Raw genomic sequence first — 15,643 nt, forward strand, 5'->3', positions numbered from 1 at the left:
ACTAATTTATGAAAACTGTGTTCAGATGTTATCAGGTTTTTTTAGTACTGAAACTTTTTTTTTCCCTAAAATTGCAGATATGTTCTCTAAATTACTGTTTCATTTCTTCTTTATTTATATTCTCTGGGTGTGACAGCTCTACTGATGCTCTCCTTTCCTCAGATAATTATATACTGTTTGTTGTTTTTCCTTAAGGTGGGGTGATGATAATTTGGTCAATGACAGACTTCTCAAGTTAGATTCCTTTTTCTAAAACATTGCAAACAGTATACTTGCATTGTGACCTATGGAAACAAAATTGTACTTAATTAGGATAACAGGTCAGATTAAACAGAACTTTATAAATTAATTTGAAGGTAGCACCAAAACTGCATCTGCCCAGGCCTTACAGAAGTTAAGGGGGAGGGATTTACTTTCCTTTTGGTCAGTATTTCTACAAATGTCACTAGCAAAATTAGTAAGACTTGCATTTTTAACTCTACTTGACATCAGAAAGTAAAATTTCTTCACATTAATAATTTGCATTTTAATATGAAATCTGAAGAATGACAGCATGAGCTCTGGTTTTAACATACTGCAGTGTCTTGTCCTGCTTTTGAGGAGTGATGCTCAGTGGGCACCGTTGGATATGCTGCTTTTGGTCCAGATGACATACTGGCACTTTTCTGTTTGTTTTTGGGTGCTTTACTTTGGTATTCTTACTGAAGTAAAACCATATGGAACTACATTACAGCGTGGTTGCTGTAGTAGTTACAGATGTAATTATTATTCCGTCTCCATCACGAAGGTTGCAAATAATGGAAGTTTGCATGTGTTTTACCATTCAAACAAAGGCAGGCTTAGTGGCAAAAGCAAAACTGGGTTCCTCATTCACTCAAATGAGCAATATACTTACAGGCATTTTCTTTGATGCAAACACGCTGTTGCTATCTATGTACTCTTGCTGAGCTGCAGGCATTGAAAATAAATAAAACTTGTAATAGAGCCCTCAATTCTGCAGCATCTGTGCTGTCTTAAGCAGAGCTCTGTGCAGATAGGGAGCTGCCTCTTTAATAGGACTAGACTTTAATTACTGATTGACAGAAAACGTAACCTCTGTGGGTGACCCAAAGTTATCTTTCTTTGAATTAGTGATTCTTGGATGCTGGTTGCATATTTTGATATACTTTATGGCACTTTGGAAAATCAAGTCAGAGAGTAATGAAGCTTTTTGTTGTGGTACTTCTGTGTATATAGTAAAATTTCATGGTTTTGGTCATGAGCATTTCATTGCGTTTTAAATATTACACATGGTTGTAAGTGACCAAGTGATGTGTTCTTATGTTTATAGGCCAGTGGTATACTAGTAAATGTCTGTTTAGTAAGTTCTTTAATCTAAAGCAGGACCCTCTCTTGTTTGTCACGGTTGATGAGAATGCAAGCCTTTCTTCAAAAGTCTGCAATAATTGCAGTCATTCTAACATCTCCCTCTCCTCTGAGCTTTGCTGAAAGTGATCTGCATGTCAACATTCACTGTACATGTTCTGAAGCACTTAAAAAAAAATCACAGTATTTACAGATGCGAAAGATTGACTGAAATTTGATGATGATTGTTATTAAATCCATCAGACAAGAGAAGAACGGAAGATGGAAGCTATCCTGCAAGCTTTTGCCAGACTAGAAAAAAGAGAAAAAAGAAGAGAACAGGCTTTGGAAAGGATCAGCACAGCAAAAACTGAAGTTAAATCAGAATGCAAGGAAGCACAGATTCTCAATGACACCGAGTTTATTCAGGTATTTACCTGGAACTTTATTTTAAAGCTGGCTTTTTAAAAAGCGATGTTGATCAGTTTGGATGTTGATCTACACTTTAAGATGTATGAAACTTTTTATTACCTGAACTCAAATATATTTTACCAAAATCTGGATAGGACTTTGACATCATGTTTTCTGTTGACCCCACCCCACCCCTCAGGTAAATGTTAATAAAATTTAACAAGGAATTTCAGTTACATTAGTTTATGTGAGAGTGCATACACACAGAGCTACTATATAATTCGGTCTGTCTTTGAAGTTCAAGGTGGGAGGTGTTTACTGATGCTCATTTTATGCACGGGAGTTGGTTTTCTTCAGGCACCCTCTATAAGCAGTAGAGAAAGGCTTGCTCTTCCAGTGGGTTATTCAGAAGAGGTTTTAGTCTTTTCTTTCAAAGGAATTATTAAGGCTTAGTTTGTTCTGAATCCTTCTTGCAGGCCATCCTTAATATATCATAAACAATTTTTCAGTCTATTGTTGCTGGATACTAGTTCTCCTTTGCAAATAATCCCACAGATTCTCAGTTTGAGTTGTTTCCAGGGATAGTATCTGTCAGCTTGCTGTTAAGTCCCTTATGGCAATTCTACACACTCAGCAAACTGTAAGTTACAAAAAGGATATTGAACTGAAAGACATAATAGTGTAAGCAGATGATTTCTAGCCTATAGATGAATGAATGTGGTATAGGAGTTCCTGTACAAACCTGCAGTGATCTGACAGGTGACTGGTCTGTGTGAATTCTCTCCCAGTGATGCTTGGGAGGAAAGTATGGGAAACATGGTAGTCTGCCTTTTGAAGTAGAGTAGAAATAGTAACTTTAAAGTGTTTTAGCTCTAAAAACAGAAATGAGAGGCTTTTTTGACGTATAAAGAAGGAAGAACTGATAATTTATTTTAAGAAAGATATGTAGGTTTACATGTGTATGAGATACATCTACTAATTTTCTGTTTTGTACCAGGAACCAGCAAAAGAAGAAACTGCCACCAAGCCCACCCCAGCCAAGGTTAATAGAGCTAAACAGAGAAAAAGCTTCTCTCGGAGTAGAACTCATATTGGACAACAGCGTAGACGACACAGAACTGTGAGCATGTGTTCAGATATCCAGCCATCTTCTCCTGATGTGGAAGTAACTTCACAGCATAATGAAACTGAGAATGCCGCACTGGTTGCGGAGCCCGAAACAGAAACTGTTGTTACAGAAATGGTTACTGAAACAGAAGCTCCAGCACTTAATAAATGTCCTACTAAGTATCCTAAAACGAAGAAGGTAAGTCTCTGGAGGGTGGGGAGGAGAGGATGGACTTTGAACAGAGGTTTATAAAAAGCGTAGACAGCTGCATTTGTATCTTAGCTATATATGGATTAAAAAAAAAAAATGCCTTTCTTCTTTAAAAATTACCGTTACCTGGACACTCACTGGTAATAAATTGAGCTTTTAAAGTTGAGTTACATCTATTAGGAGGTGTTACTTTAGATTTTTAAGACACTTCCAAAATACAGCTTGCAGAACAATTTTGGAACAAATGTTTTCTGGGGAAAGTACTTTCTAGACAGACTGAAATTGTATATATATAACTGAAACATAATTAAACCTGTTAATTGCAGTTGGGGTGGGTGGAATTAGCTTTCCTTCCTTTATTCATCGCAGTCTTTAGAAAATATTTCAATGGCAGTGAACTAAATATCTGAAAATAATTAATTTCCAGTACTTTTGAGACATCTGTTCTGAAGTGAGTGGATTTAAATACTCAAAAGTTTACGTAGATATCTGGGAAGGAAGCATTCATAACTCTTCAGTGCTTCCTTTCAAATTTTTTTTATTGCATTGCATGCAGTTTGAAGAAATGTTGCAGTATTTAAAGGCCCTCCAAAAAATCTGAAACCTGCAGGAGTGAATAAAGCAGTAAAACACTGCTTTAAAAATCTGCAGACGGCATTAAAAATTTCTGTTTTTCTTTGGCATGCTTCACAAGTTATTCTGAATGTTTTACTGGGGAGAAAATGGGGGCAGGGGAAGCAGAGGAAGAAGTAACAGACTGAAACTTCTTGTTGATGAACAGTAACAATTGCTAGGTGATTTTAATTAAATCCACAAATACATGCTAAGTTTATCTGTCTATATATCTTAAAAGGTACAAGAGTCATCCTATTAATTGCATCGCTACTACTTCTTGTCGGAGGGGAGCCTAGAATCTCCTCCTCCTCCTCTTTATTTATGTTGCAAAAAAGCAGAATGAAGATACCTGAGAAGTCTGAATTTTACTATAGTTTTTTCCTGTTTTATATTTTTAAGGGTAAATATCTGGTTGTATTTTACCCTGTACATCCTAAAGTAAGGAGAAAGTCCTGATTTGAAACTAAATAGGTTTGTTAAAAAAAATAAATAAAATGCTATGATAATCTGTCAAAGCCTTAATGTTATATGAATATTTAATGTGCTATTTTCACATGTCCTTAGCCTTGCTTACTTCTATAAAATTTGGGAATTTAGTTCTGTGTAAAAGATTAAAAAAAAAAAAGTGGATGAAATATTCAAGCAAAGCAAGATGTTGCATTCTACACTGAATTTTTTTTCAAGCTGCTACAGTGCAGTGAATGCTGGTATTTTTATTTCTTGTGTAAATCTTTCATAAGAAGCATCCTTGTCTTCTAGTAATGCTCAAAAAAAGCTGAGAGCTAGCTTGCAACTATAGGTAGCCTTATTCTATACTGTACATTGCAGCGGATGATTAAAGCTGCATATTTTGAAACAAAGAATTTAGGTCTGAATCTCTTAAGTATTTAATTCAAAGACCTTTATACTTACTAGAGTTCAATTGTTTTATTTCTGGTTCCCTGTTAACAGGAACTAAAATCCACTTGCATGTTTTTCAAAAACACTGAACCAGATAGAAAAAAATACCCTTTTTGGTAAATGTGCTATAATTTAGCTACAATAAGGAAGAATGTTCAAGGCAACTGCTTGACATGTTGACTGAAGCAGAGTCCAGACAGCATGGAAGTCTGATAAGGAATTTACTTAACTTTGTCTAATTAGCATGACGAAATTTTCCATGACTTTAGGTGCTCAGGCTCAATTTTAAGTGTCTTAGAAGTATGTTCAGTGAAAGTTAAATATAAAAGAACTAAATGTTCGTAGTTTACAGAAAAACAACAAAAGCTTCGTTATGTAGAGAAAATGTATACTGCACCCTTCCATTCTCCCAGTTATTTCACCAAACTGTCTTCATATTCTTGCCCAGCTGTCTTCTGATTTCTGTAACAGATGACTAGATGAGTAATAAGACTAAAAACTTTCTGAAAGCCATTAATAGAAAACACTCATAAAACAGTTTTTTTCCTCTTTGTTTAGCACTTGGTCAATGAATGGTTAAGTGAAAAAAGCGACAAGACGGGGAAGCCTGCAGACAGTGTTTCAGAAAGGCCTCTGCGCATAACTACTGACCCTGAAGTTCTGGCTACTCAGCTGAATTCTCTACCAGGTCTCACTTACAGCCCACATGTATATTCTACTCCAAAGCACTATATTCGTTTTACTTCACCATTCCTTTCAGAAAAGAGGAGGAAAAAAGAACCCGTGGAAAACATTACTGGCTCTTGTAAGAAGGTAATGCTTCCCTTCATTATGGTTTCCCATGCCATATTACTTAAAAATAAGTCTTTATTTCGTAGCATGAATTCAGGCAGAAAAAAGATGCTTGGCAACTGATGTGTAATACATTTTTGAAGTATATATCTTTAAGCTGTTATATCACTGATTTCAATTTGTTTTATTAAAGCGTTGGTTGAAGCAAGCTTTGGAAGAAGAAAACTCATCAGTGATTGATAGATTTAATTCGCCATCACAGGAGAGATCTAGAAGTCCAGCCATCAATGGTGAAAATAAAAGCCCTTTATTACTGAATGACAGCTGTTCCTTAACAGGTGATGCTTTTACTAATACAGTACATAAAAGTTGTGTCAAAGTAGGTAAATGTGGAGGACTGCATTTCTTAAACCGATGAGTTAATGAAAATCCCAGGGGCACTTACACTGTTTCCTGATAGTTTATCTTTGGTGGTTGTTGGAAAGAAAGACTTAGTTGCATAGTAGTTGTTTTTATTTTCCCCTTTTCTTTAAAGTATGATCGATACAAAATAAATAACAACCATTTCTCATAGTGAATCTGTACAGACAGTCACAGTTAACAGAAGACTAATGTTTTTGAATATAAACATCAAGAGGTTAGATGTTGTTCTGTATATTCATACTGTTAAATTCAGTGGCCCTGTTGCACCCAGGGGAATAGTTGTGTAATCTCTCAGGAATAATACAAAATGGGAACGTGCTAGAAACCATGCTTCTGTGAGAATATGGAGCATATTAGATGATCCTTGTCTACAGAACTTGAATTTCCACTTCTTAGCTGCATGGTCTTAAAGATGCATAGAAGGAGATGTTTTTTGGAAATGTAGGCAGTTCTTTCCATCCTCCTTTGGGGAGGGGGAAGGGGAACAACACTTACTGATCTCTGTACTCTGTTAAGTTTATTTTTCAGGAAGTCTGCCCCTAAGGGAGATCTGTCAGCTCACTAATTTTTTCATGTGGAATTCATAATTTTATTGCATCAAGCATTTAACTGTGATTACTATATCTAGATCTCCTCTGCCTTTTTAAAATTTTAATGCAGATCTAACAACACCACTAAAAAAACGAAGACTGTATCAGCTGTTGGAGTCTGCATTCTCAGAAACGTCCACACCTACTCCTTCTCCATATGCCACACCAACTCATGCTGACATCACTGCCTCAGAGCCATCGCTGTTTGCTACTCCTCCTAGGGTAAAAACAGAAGATGAAACCTGTAGAAATGGTTACAAACCCATTTATTCGCCAGTTACTCCAGTAACTCCATGTATCCATGGGAATACCATGCACTTTGAGGTGAGATTTATAATGGATTTTGGTGTGCTTAGATTTTTATCATTCTGGGTAAATCAACATTTGCACTCCTATTACAAGGGAGTGTGCTGTTTCTCTAGGCTAACAATTAACTTAACTTGCAATTTCTTCTTATTCGTTTAGAATATTTCCTCACCTGACAGTTCCCCAGAAATAAAAAGGCGAGCTTACAGTCAAGAGGTAAGGATGCTTCCAAAAAACTGCAAAAGGTTTCTTGATTTTATCAAGAAACAACACTTTCGGTAAATACTTTTCACTGCCATTGCAAGTTTTGTGGAATTTGTCTTCCTTACAGGTTTTATTTGCCTATTATTGTATATTTCCACTTTTCCTCTATCTTAAACTGGTGCTTTTCTCCATTTTTTTTGCCACTTAAAAATCCTAGTGGCTGTTGTGGATGAGCAATAACCACTGCAACTTACAGAAAAACAGCACTTGTACTTTTCAGGCTGTATTTAGGTTTACATTAACATCTCTTCTTGTTACCAGCATCTCTTATATGTTTTGGTTGAGCCTAATTAAGCTTAGAGTGGGAGAGTACAGAAGAAGTGTAACAAATGTGTTTCAAGTGGATTATTTGAGCTACAGCAGGTGCTGCTGGGATGGGCCCAGAGTATTCCCAGATAAGGATATATTCCAATGTAGAGGATCAAGCTGTGTGGTTGAACCACTAGAGGGCAACATGATTCATAGATACGAGAACTTCCACAGGGATATTTGCATCCAAAAGGAGTGATAAAGTTCCACAACAATATGGAATTTGAATTGTGTGATAACTACAAAATAAGCATAAATGTGTTGAACCATAAAACTTATAGTGCCTAAAAGGAATAGGTAGAAGTAATTAGCAATAAAAAAAATCAGCTGTTGATTTCTGGAGAAATTCACTTTCAGTTGATCTTGCAAATGAATGGTCTAAATATTCTTTCCTTTGGGCCAAGTGTGGATGTATATATAAAGCTTACTTATTTTTAGGTCAAAATCTTAAATGTTGACATACACAATTTTTCATGTGATCATAGCAGTTGATTTAATTTAATGATTCTAAACTAGTGTCATTGAATACGAGTGTTTATCTGACTCAAAAAGAAGAGTTTTACTTAATAACTTTGCATTATATTGCAAATGATTTTAAAAGGATTCATGAACGCCTCAAAACAGGTTAGTTTAGAAGAGATATTTCCAGCCATACATCTGTGCTGGATTTTTCATGGTTAACAGAGCTTCAAGGAGTACAGAAGTCAGTTTCTGTAACTTCTCAATTTTTTCTTCTACAGAATACTGATTTTTGATAATGGTCTTAAAATTCTAAAGTGTTCAGAAAAGCTTCCCCTATTCCCCCACCAACATTTTTTCTTGAAGTAAATGTGTTGACACCAAGGATCCCTTTTATGCTTAAGTTAAGCAAGGCCTTTGTAACTAGGGACTTGTTCCTGTTGAAGCTCCTCTTCTTCCTCTGCCAGTCATAAGTAAAACCTGGTATTAAAAGTTTATTTTGACTTTGGTTCGTACATATTTCATTAAAATGCTTTTAATGGCAGTAGTGGAAATAAGTGGCTACACAACTGTTTCTTAAACTCATGGTACTGCAAGGTTTTAATGCCATTTAAAGGCACAGATGAATGTCAGAATAGTTGTAATCATGTTGCAGTATGGAAAAGAGCTGACTTGTTCTTTCTTCATGCAGGGATATGACAGAGCATCGATTCTAGCACTGAATTCTTTCAGAAATTCCAACCTGACAGAAATGGGTCTGCAAGAAATAAAGACTATTGGATATTCCAGTCCAAGGAATAGGACTGATGTCACTCGGCAGTGCACTGGCGAAATGGAATCTGTGTCAGACCTCCAGCTGGGACTCGAAGTTATTGAGCAAAGTGCACTGCATAAAAACCTGGAAGCCCCCACACATGATAGGACTGATTCAAACAGCCAATTAGAAACTGCTCATTGTGGACGGGGCACAATTTATTCTTCCTGGGTAAAAAGTCCCGACAGGACAGGTGTAAATTTCTCAATGAATTCTAATTTGAGGGACTTGACCCCTTCACATCAGTTGGAGGTAGGAGGTGGATTCAGAATAAGCGAGTCAAAGTGCCTGATTCAAGACGATGCTAGAGGCATGTTCATGGAAGCATCTGTTTTTTGTACTTCAGAAGATGGAATTGCATCTGGCTTTGGAAGGACTGTCAATAATGACAACTTGATGGATGGAAATTGCACACCCCAGAATCCTCCACAAAAGAAAAAGGTTATAATTTTAAGAATCATTTGGTTTTTCTTACATAGTCTGGTAACGATATTTCTCTAACAGAAAGAAGCATACTAAAAATAACAACAACAACAACAACAAAAAAAAAAACAATTGTCAGCTAAACTTTGTTTACTACGCTGTAGGCATTATTCAGGAGAACTCATGAAGAGCAAAGAGTAATGTTGCGTACATCCATTAGTAAATTTAATTTTTAAAAACAATATATACAAATTCACTTTTTTCTATTTTTAATGTTATTTCTTATGAGTCTTAAATGAAATGCTCAATAAATAACTGCTTTTCAGGTTTGAAAATAGTTGCTTATGCCACCAAGTATTAAAATATTCCATTCTGTCAGAATACTACCAATTTAATCGTATACTGGGAACATCTCTTATGAGTTACTACAGGAGGTTGCACTAAGGTTTATGATACTAACACTTGAAAATTCCAATCTTGATGTACTTAAGGTATCTTGGTTTTGCTGTTATTGACTACACAAATCCATAGTTACAAGAAATCTTTTTTTGGCTTGATTTCTTTTTTTGGAAGATAAGCACAGTATAAACTTGCTACTCTTCTCAAACATCCCCTGTAGGTAAGTTCTTCGGTCATGGTCCTCTGGAACCAAAACCTGCATAAATGTCTTGACCTGCATAAATGTCTTGACCGTGCTGCCAGGTTAAACTCCCTTTGCTCCTTGGCAATAGTTTCCAGTGCAGCAGCTTATGCAGTTCTGTCTCATAAACAGACTGTAGAAATTAATATGATTTATTTTCTTCATGAAAGTAATGGTCAGGGGACTAGAGGTGTATTATTTGTGTGTATACACGTGTACATAACATGCATGCACGATGGGGTTTTGAATTTTTAGTCCCATCCTGCCCCCTTGCGCTTGCCCCTTCTGCTGTGCTCTGGGACATCCTGCGAGGGAATGCTCATGACCTTCAGAAGTTTGCCATCAGAACTGGATTTTGTGTTTATCTCTCTTTATACTGAGATATAACTGAAATAAGGCCGTAGCTGTGTTCTTACCTGGTCCTGAGTTGTGTGAGAGGCTCTCCCTCTGCCTCCCCCCCCCCCCCCCCCAATCCCCTTAGAATTCACATGTAAAGGTCTCGGTTGAAGGCAATAGCCAGAAATAATTTGGTCTGTACCCCTGAAAGAATGATTTTAAGGTTTTCCAGGGACAGACACACAAATTTAACTACACTTCGCAGTCTAAAAAGGGGGAAAACAATTTAACAATCCCTGTCTCATTTAAGGTGAGGGGAGAACTCAGGATTTCTGTAGGAGAATAATAATTAGAAGCCTTGAGCTAAGATCTGGTAAGACGTGCATGTTCTTACACAGTTGTTAGAAGAGGATGCCCCATATCCCAGTGTTTCGATGGGCATTGCTTCCTTTATTTTCACTCAGCATCACACAAGTTCATCCTGTTTCAATATTGTACGTCCTGGCCATGCTTCATAAAACTTGTCCATTCTTAACATTTAAGCTTTGCTTAAAGCAGTCTTCTTCAAGGGATCCCAGTGATGTGGAAATAACATGAATTGTTTCAAAACAAGATAGTTCTTAGCCTAAAGAAGCCTAACTTGTCTTAATAGTGTTTTGACTCTTTGTGCCCTGGCATACAGATGAGTTTTTAATAGATAGAAAACCACCACCTAGGACTGCTAACAAACCAGGCCTTCTTGGTTTCTGTCTCTGAGTAGAAATGGATGTCTGCTTTTATTGAGAATGTAAACCATTTAATTTTTTGTTGTTATTGCACTTCAGTTTATTGTTTTGTGTTATAAAGAGGGTTCAGAGTAGATCGCTGATAAGTGGAAGGAAGGGAATAGAGTCATAAAACGTAATTTCCCCAAAACTAATTCTCTTACTAAACAAAGCAGGTCTGAAGGGGTCAGTATTTCAGCATTCAAATTGTAAATAGGCATATGAAAGTATTTGATAATCTGTTTTTCTCAGTGAAAGTGATTTAGTAATATTCTATAGTAGTGTCTATGCACTAATTTTTATATAAAATCGTGTGTATATGTATACACACAAAAAAGAATAAAATATACACATGTACATATAAAGTAGAACCACCTGTCCCTTCCTGTGTCATTGGTTTTGGAAATAAACATTTTTACTTGAAATTTATCATTGAAGTACACTCTGAATCAGTATCTCAGAGTGCGGTAAAGATATTAATTTAAAACAAATTGCAAAATGAATGTCATTCTAAGTCACAGATCTTTTATATTAAGAAAAAAATATGAAAAGCTCAGTATCTTTTGATCTATGCAGTGGAGTGAAGCAAAATTTTGGTCTGTTTTTCACGAGGTAGGCAGAGTGAGAGTGACTCAGTCTCTTAAAATTAGCATTACTATATTGCTGTCCTCTTAGTAACACTGCGGTTCCAGGAGGGGCTGTGAAGTCCCTTGTCGCTTCAACCAGCAGAAGGGCTTCAGCAGTGAACCTTTTGCTGTTCCATAAACTTCTGCCTCTTCAGAGGCAAAATACATACCTCCTCGTGGCAGAAGCCTTTCTTTGCATCTTCTTTGATAGCCATTACTAGATCTGTAAATTCACTGCAAGTGTGGTGAGAGACCTTCAACTATGCCCGTCTTTTAGAGCCAAGTAAATGGTATGTCTTACTAAAGGAATATATTTAACTGAAAATGGCAAGAAGGAAACAAGTAAACTTTCTTCTAATCTTTTTTTCCATAGGTATCCTTATTAGAATACCGTAAGAGACAACGAGAAGCTAGAAAAAGTGGCTCAAAGACAGAAAACTTTCCCCTTGTTACCGTATCTCCTCATGCAGCTGGTGGAGGAAATATAAGTAGTAACAACGGTGCTAACGATGGGTATAACAACAGTGGTGAAAATGGGGAGCAAACCGATAACGCTGCGAGCCTACCTGTACCACTGCCAACTACTGTTTATAACGCAGCTCCAGAAGACACTGGTAACAACTGTGCAATTAAGGAGACATCAAGTGAGAAGAGTGAGCCAGAGGTCCAGTGGTAAGTTACAAAACTGTAGGACAAAAGTTCTGGTGAATTATTTACTTAATTCTAAGTCTTCTATCTGAAATCTTCTGTTAATAAGCGTGCAGTTATGGATTACTTTTTTATGGACTATTTGAAAGAAGCCCTTCTTTCAAACTAGTAAACAGTTGTCGTACCTCTTACCTCAGAAATATAGCAGATACCTCCTGAAGATCACAGAATCGTCTAGGTTGGAAGAGACCTCCAAGATCACCCAGTCCAACCTCTGACCTAACACTAACAAGTCCTCCACTAAACCATATCACTAAGCTCTACATCTAAACGTCTCTTAAAGACCTCCAGGGATGGTGACTCAACCACTTCCCTGGGCAGCCCATTCCAATGCCTAACAACCCTTTCAGTAAAGAAGTTCTTCCTGATATCCAACCTAAACCTCCCCTGGTGCAACTTTAGCCCATTCCCCCTCGTCCTGTCACCAGGCACTTGGGAGAACAGACCAACCCCCACCTCGCTACAGCCTCCTTTAAGGTGCCTGTAGAGAGCGATAAGGTCGCCCCTGAGCCTCCTCTTCTCCAGGCTGAACAACCCCAGCTCCCTCAGCCGCTCCTCATAAGACTTGTTCTCCAGACCCCTCACCAGCTTCGTTGCCCTTCTCTGGACTCGCTCGAGCACCTCCATGTCCTTCTTGTAGCGAGGGGCCCAAAACTGAACACAGTACTCGAGGTGCGGATGAGAAGATGAGAATATGGAGATATGAGAGAATATGGAGATGAGAATATGAAGATGAGAATATGGAAAATTATCCATAAAATACTGGTCAGCTTATTTTCATTCTGCTTTAGTATTTTATTTTTCAAGAGCAAAAATAGCTCGAACAAGAGAGATCACCTAGTTCTGTAGCCTGTAAAATTGTATAAGTGCAGTTGTGAATATTTAGAAAATGGTGTGGAGTAGGCATGGCATGCTCCTTTCAGAGCTGCACGAGTCACGCTGTGTGTGCTTGCCAAGGCGTATGGTGGAGGGAGCTACGTTCGGATGGAGGATGTTACAGTGGCTTTGGGAGATACTGAGTCTGATTTTCAGCATGGCCCTGGCTCTGCATTTAATGTCCTTGCATTGTCACTGCTTTGTCTATGGGCTGAAGATAATACTTTTCGTCTTAAACCTCAAAACCTTTCCAAAACCACTGTAGGAAAGAGGGGTGGAATAAGGGAATAATTTGTATTGATCAACAAAAGCTTCTAGAAGACTCTGAGAAGTCTGTTTTTCAGTGATCTAGTTGGAATGTGTGCTTTGTGTTTGCTGTCACTTAAATGCAACATGCAGAGATGCATGCAGTCTGCCTGACAGTTCCTTCTGCTCAGGTAGACAGCACGTGGAGATACTTGCATAGTTGCTTATGATGGCTGACTGGCTCCCCTGCGTGCAAGCCATATGCTGGGTTGTACTCCCTGCCAGATACTCCGGCAGCCTTAAGATCCTGGGGAAAGGTTCAGTGTGAAGGGGGGATGACACAGAATGACTTCGGTTCGTGTAAATGTTTTGCAACGTTTTCCACTGTGGTTTTTGGTAGCCTTAAGATAGATGGTCAACTGTGTTGACTCTGTCTCCAGAATGTTACTAGCACAAAATAAACACTGCAGAAGTTCTTTATGCTATAGAGGAGGACTGACAGTGTTGCAGATGAACATGGGCTGAGGAGTTGAATACCTCTCTGCTCAGATGCTCCAACTATTCCAGAATAGAAGGATTTTGTAGAGCCAACTGAAGGGAGAACATAAGTGCAGTCTTCAAAACTTCACTGAGAAGTGGCTGTAAGTTCATAATGCAGAATGTAGTGTACTGTATTGTAAGCAAAGAATGTGGGAAATAGGCTGAACTGGGAAGAATTTACTAGTAACTCTTTTGCAGTACTCCTGCAGACAACCTCCAAACTTTTAAAACAACGGCATTGTAGAGTATTGCAATATGCTCTTGCCTGAAATAAAGCTAGTTTTGTAGAGTGCTGCCATTACTGTTCTTTATGTTCAGATTTTGAGAATGTAATTGATTATAAGACAGAAGACATGACTGTCACTTCACCTGATATCTGGTGAATGAAATCTAAAAGTTTAAATCCCATACATCCGGAGTTGTGCAGTATTTACAACTATGGATCTGCTATTGAAGAGCAAGCTCTTTTTTAATAAATAAATGACTATTTCAATCTTTTCAAGAAGGCTTTCTACAAATTGAGACTGTGAAGGAGTACTCACAACCTGTAGTTTTTGATCTGTCAGATATTAAGAATAAAAAGACCTCCACAGATCTACAGATAACCTTTTTCGTATTGAGAGGAATTGTCAGTTCTCATAATGTAAGAAGGTTGCAGAAGATTGGTATATTTAAAGTGTGAGAAAACAGATCTAAAATACCTAACCAAACGGCATTCCTTAAGTAGGACCAATTATTTGGCTCTTACAAGCAATCAACACTGTAAATTCTCTGGCCTAGTATTTGCATGTACAGTGTCCTAAATTTGGTCCCTGGGAGTATATCGCCTTACTTTAACATACACTTCCCTCTTCCAGGACTGCATCAACCTCTGTGGAACAAGTGAGAGAACGAAGTTATCAGAGAGCGTTACTTCTCAGTGATCATAGGAAAGACAAGGACAATGGTGAGTTGATTTATCGTGGCGAAGGTAGATACATCTAACCAATTCCTTAGGTAGTCCTTAATCATTCTAATGTTATGTTTGGGTCTGCTTCATCTGTAGGGGGAGAATCACCCTGTAGCCCCTGCTCACCGTCTCATGTTCAGTCTCCACCTTCATCTCATTCAAATCTCATTTCCCAGTTGCAGCTTAAGGTCCATTCTTTCACTGAATGTATGGAAGGTCAGTAAGCAGATGACCTTGTATGACACTTATTGAATAGTCTCTTACAACAACGTTATGTAGCTCTTTAAAGTCAAATACAAAGTGCTTAGTGATCTTGGCAAAAGACCTTTTCCCCCACTGTTATATTTACTTCTTATTTTTGTTTCTAGAACCTGATCCTGAAAATCCAGAGCCTACTTCTGAATGTCCGTCCCCAGATACTTCACAGAAGACTTGTAAGAGTCCTTCAAAAGCAAGCAAGGTGTGTGTGCAGGTGCATGTGTTTGTGTGTATCAAGCATATGTACAGGTCTCAATTTATTTTTAAAATGGTAGCATCTTGATTTTCTATTGAGGTTTTTTTAAATGTTACCATCATGATTTTCCACTGAGTTGAACATGTATAGTAATTCTGTTCAATAATTTAATGTAGGTAAATATCTGTAAGAATATTTGTAGTAGGTCCAACATGTAGAAGTTCCATCCAAGTTGGTTTGTGTTCTGTTCTTTCAGTAGCCGTATCTACTTGTATCTGATACCACATTCTGTGGACACTGAAGAGCTTGTATCAGTGGTCTCAGTATTGCCACAGTTCTGCAGGTTGAATGCCAAAGGACTGACAGTCAGAACTGACAGAAGTAAAATGATTTAAGTACTTCTTACCTTAACAGGAGTGGCTCTTGCCATGTCAGGATTTGGTACTGTTTGGCAGTAGAGGCAGTGATATGCAGAAACTTGTTTAGGAACTTCCTGTATGATATTAAATGCAGTAATTCAGGTTATAATGTCCAGT

The 15,643-nt window shown here is 37.7% G+C and overlaps 1 protein-coding gene across 9 annotated transcripts in view; it reads left to right on the forward strand.

The window, feature by feature from the left end:
* KMT2E (lysine methyltransferase 2E (inactive)) overlaps window positions 1–15,643 on the forward strand; it is a 67,675-nt gene that overhangs the window by 47,824 nt on the left and 4,208 nt on the right. For 5 of the 9 annotated variants that reach the window (XM_040544581.1, XM_040544582.1, XM_040544583.1 and 2 more), the window contains 11 exons: window positions 1,609–1,773; window positions 2,753–3,061; window positions 5,147–5,401; window positions 5,574–5,718; window positions 6,464–6,717; window positions 6,859–6,915; window positions 8,423–8,986; window positions 11,708–12,006; window positions 14,562–14,650; window positions 14,750–14,869; window positions 15,022–15,113. In XM_040544581.1, the coding sequence (XP_040400515.1) occupies window positions 1,609–1,773; window positions 2,753–3,061; window positions 5,147–5,401; window positions 5,574–5,718; window positions 6,464–6,717; window positions 6,859–6,915; window positions 8,423–8,986; window positions 11,708–12,006; window positions 14,562–14,650; window positions 14,750–14,869; window positions 15,022–15,113 (2,349 nt within the window). The remainder of the gene's footprint in view (window positions 1–1,608; window positions 1,774–2,752; window positions 3,062–5,146; window positions 5,402–5,573; window positions 5,719–6,463; window positions 6,718–6,858; window positions 6,916–8,422; window positions 8,987–11,707; window positions 12,007–14,561; window positions 14,651–14,749; window positions 14,870–15,021; window positions 15,114–15,643) is intronic. The other 4 variants (XM_040544585.1, XM_040544587.1, XM_040544588.1 and 1 more) reach the window with 1 other exon arrangement.

This window comes from Cygnus olor, chromosome 1 (genome assembly GCF_009769625.2).
Source record: "Cygnus olor isolate bCygOlo1 chromosome 1, bCygOlo1.pri.v2, whole genome shotgun sequence".
NCBI classification, from domain to species: domain Eukaryota; kingdom Metazoa; phylum Chordata; class Aves; order Anseriformes; family Anatidae; genus Cygnus; species Cygnus olor.